This window comes from Schistosoma mansoni, chromosome 6, assembly GCF_000237925.1.
Source record: "Schistosoma mansoni strain Puerto Rico chromosome 6, complete genome".
NCBI classification, from domain to species: Eukaryota; Metazoa; Platyhelminthes; class Trematoda; order Strigeidida; family Schistosomatidae; genus Schistosoma; species Schistosoma mansoni.
Window position 1 is genome coordinate 10,700,487 of NC_031500.1, and position 21,026 is coordinate 10,721,512.

Sequence of the window (21,026 nt, forward strand, 5' to 3'; positions counted from 1 at the left end):
TTACTTCAACCAATCCACGAAGTTTGAGTGACCGTTCACAAATTCTCTTCAGTGAGTTGTTATCTCACAAGAGACGTGGTTGAACTCCACTGGTCACTGCTTCTAACTAGAACTCCAGGACATATATCTTGAAGTCAGTCACTAGTGAGTATATGATTATAATCAGAAAGAGTTTTTATACTGAAATCTCCACAAAACTCCCTCTGAAAAACTGTATAAAGACTTCATTTTATTCTATAAATTTGCAAGTGAAATAATTTATGTATGTTAATGCAGAGATTATCAAACAATTATATTTTTACATGTGGTATTCATCATCTATTTCTTTCATCTATAAGGTATTATTGAAAGTATAGATAAACTGAAACCTGTTTAATCCTGGTATGGAGTTCCTCAGAAGAGTATATTCACAATCTCATCACGTTTTAAAGAGAGCTCATGGATATTAGACCAATGAATTGTTTGAAAATGGTACAAACTTTCAACTTCAGTCAATTTGTAGGATTATGTGACAACTATTTAGTACCATTATTGATAACATTTCACAGTTTTGACTTAGTTAAATTACTGAATAGGCAATCTGAATAAAAACGGAAATAAAAGCTATCGACTGACTGAACATCATGAACAGTGCATTGAATTCCTACTTCAGTAAGCGGAGTATGAAAAATTGATACTTAGATTACCATGATAAACAGGTCTATCCAAATAATGATTTTAATAAAATCCATCATCTAATTTACTTCTAAAACCCATAAAACTTTAAAGATACTATAAAGTTCGATCATGATGGCTGTTTCATATTGAATTATACCCAAATTTTAAATAAAAGTCATTTTACATGCAGTTTACTCGTGAAGATGTAAAATGTGGTGTCATAGAGTTGATACTGACACACACTAGGTCTATAAATCAGCCCAGCTACTTGAGAGTAAAAACGAAGACTGGAAAAGGTTTATTCGAATAAACCAAATTGATTGTATGTGCACTCATTGATATATATGTATTATCCCTTGTAAATAAAACCAGTTTTCAGAGAATCTCAATCATTTATCATTGTCCCACTGAGTCAGAAGATATATTTTCATACAGAATACTTACAAATAAAGTGTAATTGTACATTCTTTTTGTAGTTCACCGACATCATATTTGTAGAACAACTTAAGTAATGTCATGAGTATCTCGCTTTAATTCATCATATTTTCAAATATCATTTGATTTAACACTACTCAATTTGAATAAACCAATTTTTACATCTTTAAGTTGATATTAATGATCATTTATACATTCTGAGCCGAGACTCTAGATATTGAATGTTTGAGGGGCGAACTTGACTTGGTTCGAATCCCAGTGAAAACATCAGCACTGAGATTTAAGTCCATCCAGCTAACGAGTAGTAAATAGGACAAAACATCTTGCTTCCTACTACTACTACTACTATTACTACTATTACTACTACTACTATTACTATTACTACTACTACTACTACCACTACTACTAGTATCACTACTACTACTATTACTGCAACTACTATTACTATTACTACCACTACTACGACTACCACCACTACTACTGCTAGTACCACTACTACTACTACCACTACTACTACTACTACTACTACTACCAAGACTACTACTACTACACCAAAATCATCAATACGATCTACTCACTACAGTAGTCATCTCTGTTGCCATCTCATTTTGCCTATAATAATAATAACAATAGCAATTAGAATAATAAATTTAATTACATGTAAGGTCATTCATCATTATTTTCTATTCATAAACTCATCATACAAAATATTCATCCTTGATTCTTATTGGTTAATCTTTGAAACTGTTTCAAAAAAATATTGACTATCAATATGTCTATCTATCTATCAATATGTCTATCCATCTATCTAGTTGGTTTAATTAATAGGTATCTAGTTGGATACATTTCAAGCATAGATACATAATTAACTGTTAAGAAAAAAAACAAATAAATAAAACAAGACTAATTTATAGACACATTTGACTCATAATGAGAAATTGCACCATAAAAGATGATATCATCAATAATGTACACATACCACATTAAATTATTTCACTATTATTAAAGATCATACATTCATGGAATTTGTTAGTTGATTCATAAGTAAAACATTTTACAATCAGTGAAGAATGGAAAGATTACAACAATTATTAAAACAACAGTCATTAACACGAACCCCATTCCAACAACAAATGCCAAATCAACTATCTAACTCTCAAAACTATCTGAATTCTACAAATTCACATGAACAACCTGTTAATCATGAAGATGATGAAGATGATGAATCATTACAAGAATTTTCGAAACCTAATAATAACCAAAGCCAACAACAACAACAGCAAAAACAAACGCAATTATCACAACAGACACCGCCACCTATGTACCAACAATATTTTTCACAACAAGAACAACAATCACAACAGCCAATGCAATCAGAGTTTTCACTTCGTCATCAATCACAAGCACAACAATCTTTGCAAGGGTCATCATTACAACCATCAGTAGAGCAGCAGTCAGCATTAGTGTCTTTGCAAAACACTCAACAACAACAGCAACAACAACAACAACTGAATGATCAACCATTCAATCGAAAATTTCGTCAATCTTGGCGTAAAACACCAGATAATTTACCGACTAGACAATTAAAAAAAGCAACTAAATTGCTAGAGAATGATTTTAGTTTACAAGATGATGATTATGAAGATGAAGAGGTGAGTAGACAAATGTAGGAAATCATATATATATCGAAATGTGTTTAAATTTTTTTGTTTGTTGTTTGTTGTTATTGGTAACGAACGAGCTTTTTGTTGTTTATTCAGTGAACTTGTTTCTTCCCATAGGTTTAGTCTATCTAGATTGAATTGAATAGTATCTAATCTATCAGAAAATATCTATTTCTATCAATTTTTGTTATGATCATCTAATTAAAAGAATGATAGGTATTTGTAGGTATCATTACCAAGTTTTGATTTGATAATTTTGAATAAATTGAACATTGGGTAGATTGTTATAAATAAATAAATAAGTATATTTGTAATATCCCAATGAGTAGGAAAATTAGGTTTTTTCTGATATTTCGTGACTCAGTGTAAGTCACTTCTTCAGAGAATAAATAACCAAATTGAAATAAAATAGATAGAAAGTAAGTGATATTGTAAATATATATCTGTCCCTTATGAAATAGTTTTTCTTTTAAATCTTCTCGAATGACTCTTTAAAAATGAGGCTAATAATAACCATTATGTGGATACAATATGTTTCATATCATAACTGATTATTTTTAGTCGAATTGATATTTGACTAGCAATGCGATCTAGAGTAGGTGTTTCGTTCTAATCAGAATTCATCAGTTGAATATGCCTACCACATCCCAATGTTAATGATTAGTGTGTCTGAAGTTAAAGTTACTAGGTTCAAGTCTTAGTTTGGTTATAAACACTGAGATGTGGGCATGTTTAGATATTCGGTCTAAAATAAAATGAAATAGGCTTCCTGAATTATGTTGCTAATCATATACTACATACATGATCACTTTTGAATAAAAAAATATACTAATACATAAGAACTTTCGTCTAAATTAGAGCGAATAGTTTCACAGTATTTGGGCGCCGAGTTGATGTAAGACATTAAATAGGAATAATATATTTGTAAAATCGCAGCAAATGAATTTGAAGTAAATCCAATGTGTCGCCTGACAATCTGGTCCAAGCTTCTTATTTCCTTGGAAAAGCTTGAACCAGATTGCCAGGCGAAACGTTGGATTTACTTCAAATTCATTTGCTGAGATTTTACAAATATATTATTCCTATTTAAAAATATACTAAGACAATCTATTTCGAATGCACGTTCGACAATGACAATTATTCAAATGAAGTTGGGAATATCAACAATAGGAAATTATTAATCCCTACTAATGAGTGATTGCTGTTTGAATTCAGAGAAATAAATTGCTTTATCTTTCACTACGATTGTTTTAATTATATTCTAGATTATACATGAATTGAATTAGATTAAGCTATAGATGTAAGATGTCAAATCAATAGCATAATGATCCTGTGTGCTTTGCTCAAAGCCTGAAGGTGTTTAGTTCGATCACGTGTACCGACAAGAGTGTCCCTTGATTTTCTGTGGTTATGACTCAGTGATGTAAAATAAAATAAAAGTATAATTTATTTACACAAAGAGTGAGAATAAGAATGTATGAGTTGATGGGTATGATTTATTATCTTCATAATTGAAATCATGAGTCAATTGAAGCTAGACCACCAAGGAAAACCTAGAAGCACTGAACGGTCTTTCCCTGGTGGTCTAGCTTCAATTGACTCATGATTTCAACTATGAAAATACTGAAATCTCCACAAAACCCCCTTCTGATTACGATTTATTAATTAATAGAATTTATTTAAATTATTTGCGAATAATAATTGTGGTATATTTAAATTTTAATCTTAATGTACCAATATTTCAGAATTTCATGTTACTAAATTCAATATATTATTACGTAATAGTTAAAATATAATAGTATTCTTATTCAGTAAATAAGTGATTCTTTATTGATTCAGCACTTATCATTCACTTGACTACATTGTAACCTTTCTTTTCTTAACTTTATCATAAATTTAAGATTGATGAACTAATAATAGTTGGATTGATGAGTCGAATAAAGCTAGACTATCATAGAAAATCTGGAAGCACTGGATAATCATTTCATCCCATTGTGTGACTCCTCAGCAGTGCGCATCCACGATCTTGATCATGGGATTAGAACCTAGGATCTAATGGTCTCACGCGTGAACGCTTAACCTATAAACCACTAAGTTGACATCCAATGGTGTTAATGTCTAACTTCAACGAATTCACGAAATCGCACTACCGTCCACGTTACACGTGAAACTATTTTAAAACTATCGATTTATTTTGTCACTATAACTGACTTGATTTCTTTTTACAACTCATATGACTACTAGAAAGTACATAAGGGTATTATTTTCAATAGAAGTAAATATCTGTGATCAGTTTTCTCACTTTTATCCAATAGTTCAATAAACTACTGACGTCAAGATAAAGAATTAAATTAAAATTATATTTATAATCTTACTGAAACACTGTTCTATTTTTCAATGCTCAATTGTCAATAAAATACACTGAATAAAACGGTCAGACTATAATATATGAACGAACCAATGAAATTAAAGATAGCATGTCTTGGATTTGGGCGCGAAATTCATTTGTCTATATAGTTCAAATAGGATTTCAGGATTATAGCTGATATCATTTTCGTAATGAAAAATTTTACTTTAATTCATAACCTTAAATTCGAAGTCTAAATCCGAATTCCTCACGTTATTTATAACTCTTATCACTGGGGGGGTAAGAGAATTGTCTTAAGGTCAAAGGTCGCCCAAGGGTCGTCCATAAGTTATAGTTCCACCATTTTATTTAAGAAATGTAGTTAGGATATATTTATTGTTATTATTTACTGTCGAATGAATTTGCTGAATACAATCCAGAGATGTTTGAGTGTATATTTTGCGAAGTTTTGATGAACAATATAATGATCATATAGTGAAGTTTAGTGACTACTATTTAACTATTTTGATTAAAGTCAATGGAATGAAATATGAATTTTCTACCTAACGACTAAAAGTTTATCATTTCATCTTAATAGATTGGGTATGTAATGGATTGAAAATGATAACATTGAATGATTGATAATATGGAATAGGTAAATCCCATGATTCCTGCTTTATGACTCATTTGTGTTATGCATGCAATAAGATCCATAGTTCCTTGAATTCCAACAATGAATTCAACTGTATTAATACATGACGTGAAAACGATCTTGAACTCAAATAATCGACTTAAATTATCGAATTGTTTCACAGTAACTAATTTCAAATAGGAATGGGAGTTTTATGAATGATATCAGATTCCTTTATTTGTTGAGATTATGTTCTAACTATTATGGATTAAAATAAAAGGAAACATTTTAGGACCCTATTGTCTCTCTGTATATATATTGCTCAAGAATAGGTTAGAGTTAGGAAGTATAACTCGATTGAAGATTCTTTCAAGTTAATCCCCCACCCCACCCCACCCCAAATGTTGTCAAGGTTTAGAAAGATATGTAAAAAGTATAATTGATTGTCCAAAAATATGAAAATGATGCGGATTAACCCCTCAACGTAAAGATACAACTTGATTAGATAATCTATGTATTTTATATTTTGATATCGATCAACTAAGTTTTTGGAATTTATATACGAGGAAATATTTGAAATTAAATCAAGCTTCATCAAGATTACTAACATGGATTACTTTTCCAGGTTATTGATTTCTATATATTCACGACTGGCTACGTTATGTAAGATGCTACTACTTCTGATCAAGTCTCAAGATTACTTTGAATATAACATGTGTTAATGTCATACGATCGTATAGTTTAGAAGTTATTACATAGTTCATTAGACTAACTGTTAAATCAGGTCTTATTCTTTAGAAGAGAATTTATGTTTAGCAAAAGTCTACAAAGTGGGCAATATTGATTCATTGTCCGCCCAAGTAAGATGAAACTCTGTTCAACACAGGCAGGATTGATTTCACTTATCTCTAGACCACTTTAATTTTATAAAATAATAATAAATAACTTATGATAGTGATAATAATCAGTAAGAGATGGAAATAGTTAATTGAGTTTATCAATATTGCTTAATTTCCTTGGTTTATATCACGACAATGGCGTCATAGGTACTCAATGACGAAGAGTCCCATACTAGAACGAAATAGCTATTTGATACTTCTTGGTCCACAATGCGTTTTTTTTAAAATACGATCAATCCGTGATTCCGATCTACTCTTTTTCAAGAGTTTGATACATTCCAACATAATTATTGATAGCTAAGATCTTTATTACAAGGAGTTCTAATAAATCTCATACATATATACGTTTTGAATAACATTTCTTGAAGCAAGTTCAAGTATTAATAAGATTACTTGATTGTTGTCAAATTTTCGTCCAAATAAAACAAGACTTATATTTTATAACTTTTCGTTAGAAATTGATTTTCTATGGTAATGGTAACATAAAAGAGAGTAACATATGAGACTTATTGCGTTATTGAAGAAGAAAGCAGGTAATTCAGTGAAGAAAAAGTTCTATTCGACTATTTCATTTACTTTAGCTGTACAATCATATTTTTATAGTCAATTTTATTTGCTAAAGTAGTGGTCTATAGACTGGATTATACGACTGTATTGTATTGAATGAAAACACAAGTGGGTACAATCAAGTGTATTCGAATACAAAATTACAGAATCTCATAGTAAAATCTGAGAACCATAAAGTAAATTATTCATTCGCAAAATGTTAATCAATTATCTCAGACTTGATTGTTCCTTCGTTTCCATATCAATCATTCTATATTCTCCTTCTCTTCTCTTCGATTTTCTTAACCTTCTGCTGCCAGGCATTTCATTTTCGATTCGTGACATATACTACTTATATCTGTCGGCATCAGTAGCATACACCATAGTATGGCGTAAATGAAATCATCAAAATTTTCTCCTTCGAATAGCCTTCTTTCTCCTTCTTTTTCAACAAGATAAGTATTTTATGGCTTTCTTGTCTCTGTGACAACATAAAAAGTTCTTTTTTTTATTATTAATATAATTTGTTAGAGAGCATAAGGGGGGGAGGGAATTACTTTCATCAAATATAAATAATTATTTATATTAAACGTAATTTATGATGATAAAAATGAGCATATTTTAAAAGTGATGATTTTATGTATCTGGGTAAATGTTATCATTTTAGAAAAAAATCTTATTTAAATTAAGTTATTTAATCATATGATTAAGTGTAAGAATTCTTTCATCGCCAATGTTTCCATCTATATACTGACAAACATACATACATACATACATACATACCTTATACATAATTCATATTAGTTATTTAGGTCATAAGTAATCACACATCATAGTTGTCATGTTGTTATCATAACTATTACGTTTGAAGTTAGAAAAAAAAGAGAAAAAATAATTAACATAAAATTCAATTGTTAAGTTATATTTATTTTTATCAGAAGGGGTTTGGTGGAGAGTTTAGTAAATTTATAGAGTTGAGATCATGAGTCAATTGAAGCTAGACCACCATCGATGACATTGGTGAATGGTTTCGTGGATCGGTTGAAGTTAGATATTAACACCGTTGGATACTGGCTCAGTGGTCTATCGGTTAAGTGCTCTGGCGTGAGACTGTTAGGTTCTGGGTTCGAATCTCGCTCGCGAGACGGGATCGTGGATGCGCACTGCCGAGGTGTCCCATAATAGGACGAAACGGTCATCCAGTGCTTCCAGGTTTTCCATGGTGGTCTAGCTTCAATTGACTCATGATCTCAACTCTGTATTATATTTATTTTATTATTATCGTTATTGAAAGGAGTTAATATTAGTATAAAGAAATAGAAATGTAACTTTATATGAAAGATAATAGTCAATTAGGTAGCTAATAATGCTTTCATATTATATTTGTCTGTCAGCCAAAAAGGTGAGTATACTGTATAGTTGTGTTGTTCCGTTCTACTTTATGACTATATAATATAGTCTTTAAAAATGGAGAATATTTGTACACTAGTGACATTCGGTCATCAGATGTATTTGAAATAATACTTAGGTATTTTGTAAACCATAGAATGAGTACTATGATGATTAACCTCAGAGTACTGGGTAAAGATGATTAGTCGGTTGATAAGATCATGAATTCTCACTAACTGACTGTGATAGTTGGGGCATGTATTGTGTATGCTCAACCACACTCTACCTTTCTAAACAATGTATGCTAGTAACAGAATGGGTTAGGAGACTAATATTTTCTATTATTGATGATACTGTTACTACTACTACTACTACTCTGGCATGTGTTTCGATAATCTCATCTTGATGTTTCAATGTAGTGTGGCTACCTGAACCGACGCACACATGTCTCAGATTCTCGATTACTTATGACCGACTAACCAATTTAATTTTTGAACAAAAAAGGATGGTGGCTAGCAGTGAAGTTCAGGATGCGCATCCTGAACTTTACTGCTAGCTACTATCCATCTCTACTTATAATACTTGTGACTTAAGGCTGTATCGAGGCAATCTACACAGGTTGCACTTATGCCAACAAGAGACTGGTCAGTTGTAATTCCAAATACCAACGGGGAAAGATTCAAACAACCAATAAAAATACAACTTAATTTAAGTCATGTTTTGGTTTATCAGTCACTATTTTAAGCCATACAACAGTAATAATCTAAATAGATTGTGTTTTGCTGTTCATAATATTAAGAAAGAATATATTTTCAGGAAATTAATTTGAAATATTTTAGTGAGAATACTCATTATTAATAAATGTATTGTTTCACTATGGATAGAAGTGACTTTTTGAGATGGTGGAGAAAATTTGTAGCTCAGGTGGGTGATTTTGATGGAGTTTTGTTCTTTGAGCTGGATGGTTTGGTTGTGGAGTCTCCATTGTTCTATTGAACGACATCATCAGCACAAACTTCGGGTAGAAGTGAAGTGTTTAAATTTTTCCACATGTGATTCACAGCTTGTTCTGTGCACCTCGATGTTGATTGGTCCTTATTGACCTTGAATCTGTCATTGTTTTGAATTGCCATAGCACATCAACGCAGTAAAAACAAATTACCACGATAAATAACAATGCTGTAGAAGTAGTGACAGTATCAGTGGTACTAGAAAAGAATTACGCAGAGATAATATGATCCAAGAGGAAGGAAGGAATTTGTGGAACAAAAAGTAGATGATCATTTCGAAATCCAAGATCTAAGAGAAGCCAAAGAATAAAATCATCTGCATCATTGTGATAGATACTAAAATATCTCATTCAACATCTCCAGCTATTGGTATTGATAATCACCAAGATCCCAACCAATCCGCTTTTAGTACTACAGCATAATAAGTACTCATTGGTATTTTTCTACCATTGTATCACTTCATTTCTTGTTTAATTGAGAACTTAATAAAGTTTAAGCAAAGATGTAATTTTCACCATAAAAGATTTTTACATTAGCGAAAATCCATAGTCTTAAATGGCTTTGAATTCACCAATTTATATACATGAAGTTGGAATTCATGTAGCTAGTAATTGATGCGAAATAAGTTGAACAGTGAGACAGACTACATGAGTTTTCACTGTGTACTTTTATAGTACACAGCAAGCTTGAAAACATCTTCAACTGACGTGTAATTTCTCATCATTACGGAAAGCCTAAATTTAGAAGCAATTCTCATCTATGAATTTATTTGTTTTAAAATATATCCTGTTAGAAGATCAGTTGCTATGTGAATGACTTATTCGTAATGTCAAACAGGATGAGCTTAAATGATTGATGCATAAAGCTGTCTTAAAATTTATGAAACCTATATAGTGTTCATATTGCTGATAAGAGAGTTAAACAGGTTCACGATGCCAAGTTATTAACTTATTAGCAGAAAGGAATCCTATCCATTACCGACTAAGGAGTGTAATCTCAAGTCGAAATATGCTTATTGGTCCGTTTTCAAGCAATCAGTTTTGGCGGATGGATCAAGAACTTACTAGAAGCCTCTCTAGTTTATTTTATAGTGAACCCTTGTATTTTTATTACAGTATCCTTATTGTTCTATATTATTGGAATACATATTTTTCTATTCAACTGTGTTGTTATAATTCGAGAAGCGTCATGAAAATATCCAATGACGAAATAAGCAAAGACGCAATATAACTGAATAATTTGCATAGTTGAAATCATGAGTTAGTTAAAGCTAGACCACCATGGAAAACCTGAAAGCACTGGACGGCCGTTTCGTCCTACTATGAGAATCCTCAGCAGTGCGCAACCCCATATTAAAATTATTTATCTTTCTTATTGAGCAGTTCAGTAGTCAAAAACTTCATGAACTAATGCAAACTCCTTATCTAGACACTACTAACAATCTCCTAAACTACTCCTACATCAACCAACATCAATTATTGAAGAGACTAATGATAAGGTGTTAGTGATATATGTTTCAAGTAATTCAGTCATTTGTATCGAGTATAAAATGCCGAAAAATAGTAATCCTTCATAAATTCAGTAATATTCACTAATAAACACATTGAGATATCAGAAGGGGTTTTGTAGAGATTTCAGTATGTTCATAGTTGAAATCATGAGTCAATTGAAGCTAGACCATCAGAGAAAACTTGGAAGCACTGGACGACCGTTTCGTCCTATTATGGGATTCCTCAGCAGTGCGCATCCATTATCCTGTCTCGTGAATACTGAAATCTCCACAAAACCCCTTCTGATAACTAAATAATTCTCGATTTACATTTTGCAATGTTAAAATAAGAAGTAAATATTTTTCAAGATATTGATTATATACTACTTAGAAAACAGATTCGAAAATAGTTAATTTATTCTATTCAATTAATATGTCTATATACATAGTTCATTCATAATGTAAACAAAGTTCATACTGTGGTTCTCATATGTAACCATAGTTAGTCACTCAGTCGTTTGTAGAACAGAAAAATAAACAAACAATCATTTATTGATTGATTAATTTCAGTTTATTCTTTATGTCCAATAAACTACTTTCACAATTCCTTTTATATTGAATTACGAAATATACAAATACATTTGAATATTTTGAATGATGAATCAATGTAATGACAGGTTCTTCTTTTTCACTGGTAAAGTTAACCGAAATCACTACAAGACAAATCTGAATTATTAAAGACATTGAAATGATTAGTTTAAGTGAATAAATTTAAACAAAAAATTCATAATAAAGTATTAGATGAAACAATGGAATTACTTCAAAAGGAATATTCTGTGGAGGTACTTACAAATAGTAATTTTCTTTCTATATTATATGCAGTATATATGTATATTTTAAAAGTACTCGGTAGACAGTATACATATTTAGATTTGAATCCTATATACTTTGAATTGTATATAAATTATTACAAAATGATAACTGAATGTTTGATAATTCTGATAATCTTTGTCTTTTTATTACACTATCGAAATTTATCCAAGGGACTAATTGCTTTAGATAATAATAATATAATAATAATGCCGGCTCAGTGGTCTATCGGTTAAGTGCTCTAGTGCGAGACTGGTAGGTTCTGGGTTCGAATCTCGCTCGCGAGGCGAGATCTTAGATGCGCACTGCCGAGGAATCCCATAATAGGACGAAACGGTCGTCCAGTGCTTCCAAGTTTTCTCTGGTGGTCTAGCTTCAATTGACTCATGATTTCAACTATGAACATACTGAAATCTCTACAAAACCCCTTCTGATATCTCAATGTGTTTATTAGTGAATATTACTGAATTTATGAAGGATTACTATTTTTTGGCATTTTATACTCGATACAAATGACTGAATTACTTGAAACATATATCACTAACACCTTATCATTAGTCTCTTCAATAATTGATGTTGGTTGATGTAGGAGTAGTTTAGGAGATTGTTGGTAGTGTCTAGATAAGGAGTTTGCATTAGTTCATGAAGTTTTTGACTACTGAACTGTTCAATACAGAAAGATAAATAATTTTAACATGAGGTTGTGAAGATTGTTGAGTTTTTGATTGGGATCACGAATCGATGATCACCATTGAAAAAGTAGAAGCATTGGACGGCCGTTTCTTCCTAGTATGGAATTCGTAAGCAGTGCGTATTCATGCGTATTCGGGATTTGAACTCACATCTGAAGACCCTATTTTACGTCGTAATGACTGATATATCAGTGTTATCAATAGGACTAAACTCTGATTACTGCTACTGATAGGGATATTTACTATGACTGAGAAATAATTGCCTACCTGTTACTTATTGCAACTTAGCCAAACTGTTATGTCAATACAAACATAAAAACACAGACTGTAGAAGAAGACTGATATATTCACCAGCCATTAATTGGACGACATCCAGAACACTAATACTAAGACTCAGAATAATAATAAAATAACATATAATTTCAAATGCTTATATCAATCAATAAATTTGAATAGATTGAATTAGTGATTAATCGATAATCTAATTTGTGTGTTTGTAGAATTGACAAAATCAATAAATTAACTGACTTGACTGAGAAATATAAATTTCATTTCTAAATTATACATTTATTTCCTTCTTAACACTGATAAGGTTCATAATGGGTTAAAGCGAATCATATACCTTTATTCTGTGTACTTCCCCGTAAATCTCTAGTTTCAGTATTACTTCATACGTTTATCTCGTATATTCGGTCATGTTCACTATCAGTTAAGACTTTCATTATTCTGGTTTTTTGATGTTCAACTGACTCATGTAGCAACTTGAACCGACTTGTATAATTACTAGGTCTTACGTTACCAATAGAAAATCGACTTCTCTTAGCTAGTCATGTATCAACCCTTTACTATGAAGGAACTGATTTTTTGCCTAGACTTGTTAAACTTAAATTTCAGCTCACAAAATTATGATTATGTAACAACCGTTAGACAATTTGAGTAAAAAGCATTGACTTTTTGTCATTTGTTTCACTTAGGTTGAATTTAAACTCATAAATAAGAATCAGTCTGTGCATGTATATTGTTTCTGAAAATGGAGGCACAGCATTCGTTGTACCCAAATTGGGTTTGTCAAACGTGGCTTTGAAAAATTTATAAGAACATTGTAATGGTTTTTTTATGAATGCGAAATGTCATTCATATCAAAGAGATATTCATTTAGATTTTTTGGATTTGTATTAAGGTTAATACTAGAACATGAATCATGTGAAGAGTTCACAGGTATTTACGCATTGGTACCCTGCTGTTCATAGTCATTTAACATTTTCCATGGGCCTCTAGTCAGGAATCAGTACCTTAGTGGATAGGGTGTCCAGGTTTCAGTTGCTGGGTTCAAAGTTCAGGTCCCACTCTGCCTACTTCAGTTTGAGGAGTCTTGAAGTATCACTAGCCTTCACATTTAGAGTAGGGATCAAAACTGTGTCCAGAAATCCGTACTTCATAAATGACTACGTTGAGATCAAGCTACATCCTATTGCTTTGTCTTTGACTGATGATAGCTCTCTCATCTGTTTATGAATGTTGAATGGTAGAGTACCATTTTTGAATTAGTGGTGTTAGATTAAAAAATTATTCAAGTTTATAAGATCAGAAATTATCAATAGTACAATAATATTTTCCAGTGTTATCTTACTTGTAGATAGAACTTTATATTTGTTAACATTGTTTATGAAGTAGTATACACTACGATATAATTTGACTTCTAATCAATCGTTGCAGTCCGACTTATTGGTTGTAATAATTAACCGTTCGCCGTGCGGTTTAAGTGTTATGAGTTTGGTCACTTTTAGAGTCGTAGATGTGCACTACTGAGGAGTTACGTACTAGGACAAAACAACTGTTCAATGTTCTCTGGTTTTCAATGAGACTCCAACTGAGATCAAACTGTGTTAAATACAGCCTACAACTTATTTAATTAAATCATAGAAATAAATAATTAAATATCCATTTAAACGTATTATTCATAAACAGCTAAACTTTTATATGATTAAGCCAACAAGTTGATTGTTGTTTGAATCTTCCCATTGATGTTTTTCGACTGCAATTGATCAGTCTTTTATTGTCTTATACTATTTATTATTCTATGAGGTTTCACTTGATATTACCTTATGTCACAGGCATTATAAGAAGAAATGGATGGTGGTTAGCATTGGAATCTGGGACAATTATCTCTGAAAAGTATGAAAGATTTCAGCGAGTGTATTAATACCTGTTTATGTATGTGTGAATGTATAAAACTTTGTCTATGGAGTAAATTTTGATCTCTTATAATATACTTCAATTAAAAATCATTGTATAAAAAGGAATATTTGGGTGATATTCTTATTTTTAATAAATGAGACAAACTCATAGAGCTACAGCAAACGATGTGAAAATAAGTACATATAAGGCATTTGTCACTTCATCATCCATCCACTGGTGGGTCCTGGTTTCGAATCTCGCGAGGCGGGATCATAGATGCGCACTTCTGAGGAGTCGCATAATAGGACTAAACGGCCATCAAACAGTGCTTCCAGGTTTTCCATGATGGTCTAGCTTCAATTAACTCATGATTTCAACTATGAAAATAGTGAAATCTCAACGAGACCCCTTCTGATACTTTCAGTTATCAATCACTGTGAAGTAACGGTCAATGTATTGTTTGTCTAGTCTGAATCCTATTAATCAAATTTTAAAATGACCTAACAATGCCTGTACTATATTTTAATATATAGTGGTTAGAAGTAGCTGACAGGTATCATAAAACTTTAGCTTAACGCTGGTCGACACTGATCAGCAAGATGTACCTACAATCATGTGAAAACCAATGAGTCATATCAGATACGCTAATGACAATATCTTCTACATTTAATTAATTTTTTAGTAGGGATAATGTTGTATACTGAACTTCCCAGTTTTTTACTGAAATAAATTAACAACGTTGAAATGATACACAACATATACATTCAATAACCTCTACGGAAAAAATGATCAAACATTAACGTAATGAATATCATAATTCATATTTTCAATAGTTTCTTCTCATTCTAAGCTTAACTGACTTCAAGAGATATTTCCTGGAGTTCTAGTGAGAAGCAGTAACCAGTGGAGTTCAACCGGGTTTGTTGTGAGATAAAAACTCACTGAAGACAATTGGTGAACGGTTGCTCAACTTCGTGGATCGGTTAAAGTTGGACATTAACACGGTTGGATGTTGGCCGGCTCAGTGGTCTAGAGGTTAAACGCTCGCGCGCGAGACTGACAGGTCCTGCGTTTGAATCTCACGAGGCGGTATCGTGTATACGCACTGTTGAGGAGTCCCACAATAGGACTAAACGGCCGTCAAACAGTGCTTCCAGGATTTCCATGGTTGTCTAGCTTTAATTGACTCATGATTTCAACTTTAAAATGTTAGAATCATTATGAATGCATTATGATAAATAAATCATTTATATTAATACAGAACTGTTTAATTTGTTTTTCATATTTGACCAACCTAATCCCGCATACATTTAGGTGTTAATCATAAAGATACTTATATAATTAATTAAATTATTTTTCTATTGTTTTCATATGAATCACAGCAACTTGACCTAATCATCTAATAAGTTTAGTAATTCATAATATAGGTCATAATTATTTTTATTTATAAACCTAGTTACTAAAATCTTCATTTAATAATACTGACTCAAGGGTAGGTTAATGGCAAGACAATTCAAAATGTCTAGCTTTTACATTCTTAATTATCGTAGGTTTTTTTTCGTTGGTTTTCTCCTGATTTATTGAACGTTTACCAAGTTGTAGTGAACAAAACAACGGTTGGGGACAATCGAATGTATTTAAGCAAAAATTACAGACTATCTCAGTAAATTCTGATAACCAAACAATGAACAGTCAATTTGCAAATTAACAACCAATTGTTTCAATCTTCTCTGTTTCTTCTCTAATTTCATTGCTCATGCATTTTCCAAACGATTGCGCTTCATTTCAGTTCTTTGCACATCGGTCTTCTGGCAAAATACATTCTATGTCTGACCAACACCATATACTACTTATATAGATATAAGTAGACCACACCACAAAGTGAGTAATAATATGATTGGTGCAAGGATGGGTGACTGAAGACAGTCGATAAGAAATCTTAAGCCTAAACCTAATAGCCAAGTGATGACGTCTATAACTCTGATATTAGATGCTATAAATCAGTCAGAATCAGAAGTAGCTCTGAATGATGGCTGGTGATCAACTGAAAAGCATGTCTAGTGCATAGTAGTACGATTCGTATTACTGTACATCTGTGAAACGTGTTCTATGAAAGCTTAAGAAGTGTATAAGCTGCAGGTTTTTGATAATAGATGTCTTAGAAGTAATGCTTACGTTACATGGAACGACTGAGTGAGTAATTTTGATCTTAGGTGTATGGTACCCCTATGTGCCATGTTTACTAGTGTAGGAGTATGTTGGAAGAAAATGTGACTTCATTCTATAAAGACATTTACTGTAGGTCTGAGTCACGTGGGTAAATTCAGAATAACTCGTTTTGGTCCACGTGGTAACCACGATTAGTGGTTGAAAGTGCACACACATTTCGACCCTGTCAATCAGTCGCTTAACCTCGACTTCTTTTATAGCAGCATATTTATGTATTACTTGTCCTACCCATCAAATATCTGTAGTCTATTTTTGTCTGGCTATAAATATTGAGCTGCACTTGGTTAAATCGAGTTGGCTAACCCGACTTCTCTGCTCCACGTTTTTGCTCCTTATTCTGAATATCTGTCTGGATAAACAAATGTCTGAAATAAATAACTTCAACACAATCCGTATTTGGCTTCATACAAGCAGGGTTAGTCTAAGTAATATACGGAGTTAAATGAAATATTTATGTTCATAATACATTCATACGTTCGTTCAAACCGGAGTCAGATACTGGAGTACAAAGCTGAAGTTTCAAATAGACATTTTAAATATCTATTTATCTGATTCACTTGATGTTGTTTATTTGTATCTTCCCATTGTTATTAAGGACTGCAATTGATCAGTCTCTTGTTGGCATATGTGCATCCTGTGCCGACTTCCTTTATATTGCCTTAAGTTAAAAAGTTTTTAGGCAGAGATGAATGGTGGCTAGCAGTGGAATCCAGGACGCGCGTTTTGTCCCATTTGAGACTTGACTCAAGGTAATATCGAGGTAGTCCGCACAGGATGCACATATGCCAACAAGAGACTGATTAATTACAGTCCTAAATAACAATGGGAAGATACAAGTAAACAACACCAAGTGAATATAACTTTATCCCATCACACAAACAGGTGGCTATCAGTCAAAGTTTTATTATAGAAACAGTATTTTGTATTCTTTAACTGCTTATCTTTTGATTATGTTAGTCGTATAATAAAACAAACAAAGAAGAAGAAAAATTGGAGTAAACATTCTAATCATTGAAATAAATAAACATTCATTCTGTTTTCTATTATGTTTACTATCAAGTGATTTATTAAATACTTACTATGTCAAAGATGGATAGTGGCTAGCAGTGGAATCCAGGAAGCGGGTTTTTTCTTATTCGGGACTTGTCAGCTGGATGTACCTGCATCTCAGAGTTGATGTTCACCCGAATAGGACGAAACGCTCGTCCTGGATCCCACTACTATCCACTATCCATCTTTGCTTACAATGCTTGTGAATTAAGGCTATATCGAGACAATACGCACAGTATGTACATATGCCAATAAGAGACTGATCAATTACAATCCTAAAAATCAATGAGAAGATTCAAACAAACAATACTAAGTAAATTTACTATATCAGTTTTTAATTTGTTTACTTAAATATCTCTCTGTATATTGAATTAATTAAGGTGTGTCACCTGAATAGATATTTTCAACTTTATTAATTCTTGTTAAGTCATGATTTCGTTAGTTTTATTAACTCTCAATTGTGGTCTTTAATAAATACAAAAGGAAAAGAAAAACTGGAAAAAAGTAAATTTGGTCACATTAATATCGCTATAATCTATTTCATAACTTTTCATTAAATTGACAAGTTGATCTGTTTCTGTGTGGATTGAACTCTTGTAAACGGAATATTTAGAAGGTTTAAAACAAACGATGAAAAACTCTATAAGCAAAGATGGATAGTGACTAGCAGTGGAATACAGTTTGACACGCGTTTCAACCCAATTTAGGACTCGTCAGCTAGATGTACCTGCATCTCAGAGTTGATGTTCACTTTGGGACTCATACACAGTACCTTTCCTGGATTCCACTGCTAGCCACTATCCATCTTTACATAAATAAATGTTTGTTTCTTTGTTAAGTACATATTCATTAGAAAAAAAAGAAAAGAAAATATCTTTTGTTACTTTATATAATTCTGTTTTATTTTCTTCTTCATTATTTCTTATATTGAATAGATGACAGAAGATGATATTTTTAAATTACATGAAGAATTAGAAAATACACGAGTACAAAATAATGAAATGAAAACAGCATTAATTGAAGCTCGTACTATCATTGATCAACAACAAAATCAATTAACAGAATTTCGACGTTATGCTGCACAATATCAAACTGATGCTGAAGCATTTAAAGTACTTAAAAACTATTACTCATTATTATATATATATGTATATAGTCATTATTGTTTGTTTAAATTTGTGCCAGTAGACATTCAATTATTCAAGGGATAGACAATCTAATACGCGTCATTTCCAACAAAAATAATTGTCAACTAGGTCTATTAAATTACGCTTACAAGTGTAAAGAAATCAAGATGATTTCAATTTTTTATTTGGTCAAGAATGATTGATGTATTCATGAAACCTCGGAAGGTGATATTGTGGTGTGGTCTACTTATATCCGTATAAGTAGTATGTGGTGATGGTCAGGCATAGAATGTATTTTGGCAGAAGATCGACAGGGAACGTACTGAAATGAAGCACAATCGTTATGAAAATGCATGAAAAATGAGATCAGAGAAGACGGACTGATATTTGCAGAAGGAACAATTAAGATTGAGACAATTGGTTATTTTGCAAATTAACTGTTGACTGTATGGTTATCAGAATTTAGTGAGATAGTCTGTGATTTGTGCTTAAGTTTATTCGATTGTCCCCCCTCGTGTTTTGTTCATTTTAATATGACTTAGAATTGGTTACATGAGCTAAGAACTATTCAATGGTTTTTTGTTTTTGATCTTCTCTATTTCTTCAAATATACTTTTTCTTTCTGTCTTTTTAAACCATATTCTTAATGTATAGTCTTTTGCATCGATCTCTTCACAATTCGTCTTCTTAGTTTCACTTCATCTTGTTATTTTGAAAAGTGGAAACTTATTTGTGCTAGGCTCTATAGTGATCATGACTGACTAAGATTGTTTCCTTCGGTGGTTTATTAATTTACACTTATAAATACTTCTTAAGGTAATATATAAATGTATAATCAAGCACTTTTAATATCAGAAGGGCTTTCAACTGAAAATTACTCACAGTAATGAGATAAATATGATATATGTTATGAGGACTATGTCATTGTAAAAAGAAATAATCTATCATTTTTTGATATTATCAAACAATTGATTGTGTCGTCAAATAATATCTACCATTTCTACTGAATCAGTCGGTATCTCGTACTTGTGAAGTTACAGTGTCGTGTATATGTGATTTTGTGACAACTGCAATCAACAATCAGTCCTTTATGAATGTCCATTTGGTTGAAGTCTCACTACTGTAAAATATCATTTGAAATTGACGACGCCTAATGTTTAGAACTTGGATGTCGTAGTACTACATAAGTGTTGTAAACGGAAGGATACTTTTTATAACAATAGAGTTTCTTGTTATAACGGTCCTTTCACTTTTTACACGTATGTGGGACGTTAATTTACCTTAGACGAATATCTACACTAGATTCTTTCCCGGTGTCTAGTCTACAGAACTTCAACACAACTCAGATCAAGAACACGAGATTAGCCTGACTAGAACGTCAATATATTTCCACACCGAAATCCGACACAATCCAACAACAAAGAACAGTTAATTAATAATAATCACACTATCTACGTGTCTAACTCAGCAAAACAACCAAACATTATCATTCTCGCCCACACATCAGTAGAAATTATATATTGAGGTAGAACCTTGATGAGAAACTAACCGAAAAGAAATATTTGTTAGTTTAACTTACATTTTAATGTCATGATGGAAATATTTAATATACTTTGAGATATATTACTAACAGTTCATATTTATACTGCAGAGAATTCTCCTAATATTATACTCATTAATTTCGGTGTTGAAAATGTGTTAGCTTGACTTACACAATAACTATGGGTTAAAAACCCTAAGTAAATGTTTCATATAATTTGCCCTAAACTATTCAACGTTACAGTTGTGGTATAGTCTGTTATTAAGATCAAAG

The 21,026-nt window shown here is 31.8% G+C and overlaps 1 protein-coding gene across 1 annotated transcript in view; it reads left to right on the top strand.

Annotated features, from left to right (window-relative positions):
* Positions 1-1,951: 1,951 nt before the first annotated feature.
* The window catches only part of Smp_025030 (glutamate-cysteine ligase), a gene marked incomplete at its 3' end in the record, with an annotated part of 23,155 nt that continues 4,080 nt past the window's right edge, over positions 1,952-21,026 (top strand). The window contains exons 1-2 of the mRNA XM_018798229.1: positions 1,952-2,744; positions 19,022-19,198. Coding sequence (XP_018653192.1) covers positions 2,163-2,744; positions 19,022-19,198 — 759 coding nt within the window. The 5' untranslated portion in view covers positions 1,952-2,162. The remainder of the gene's footprint in view (positions 2,745-19,021; positions 19,199-21,026) is intronic.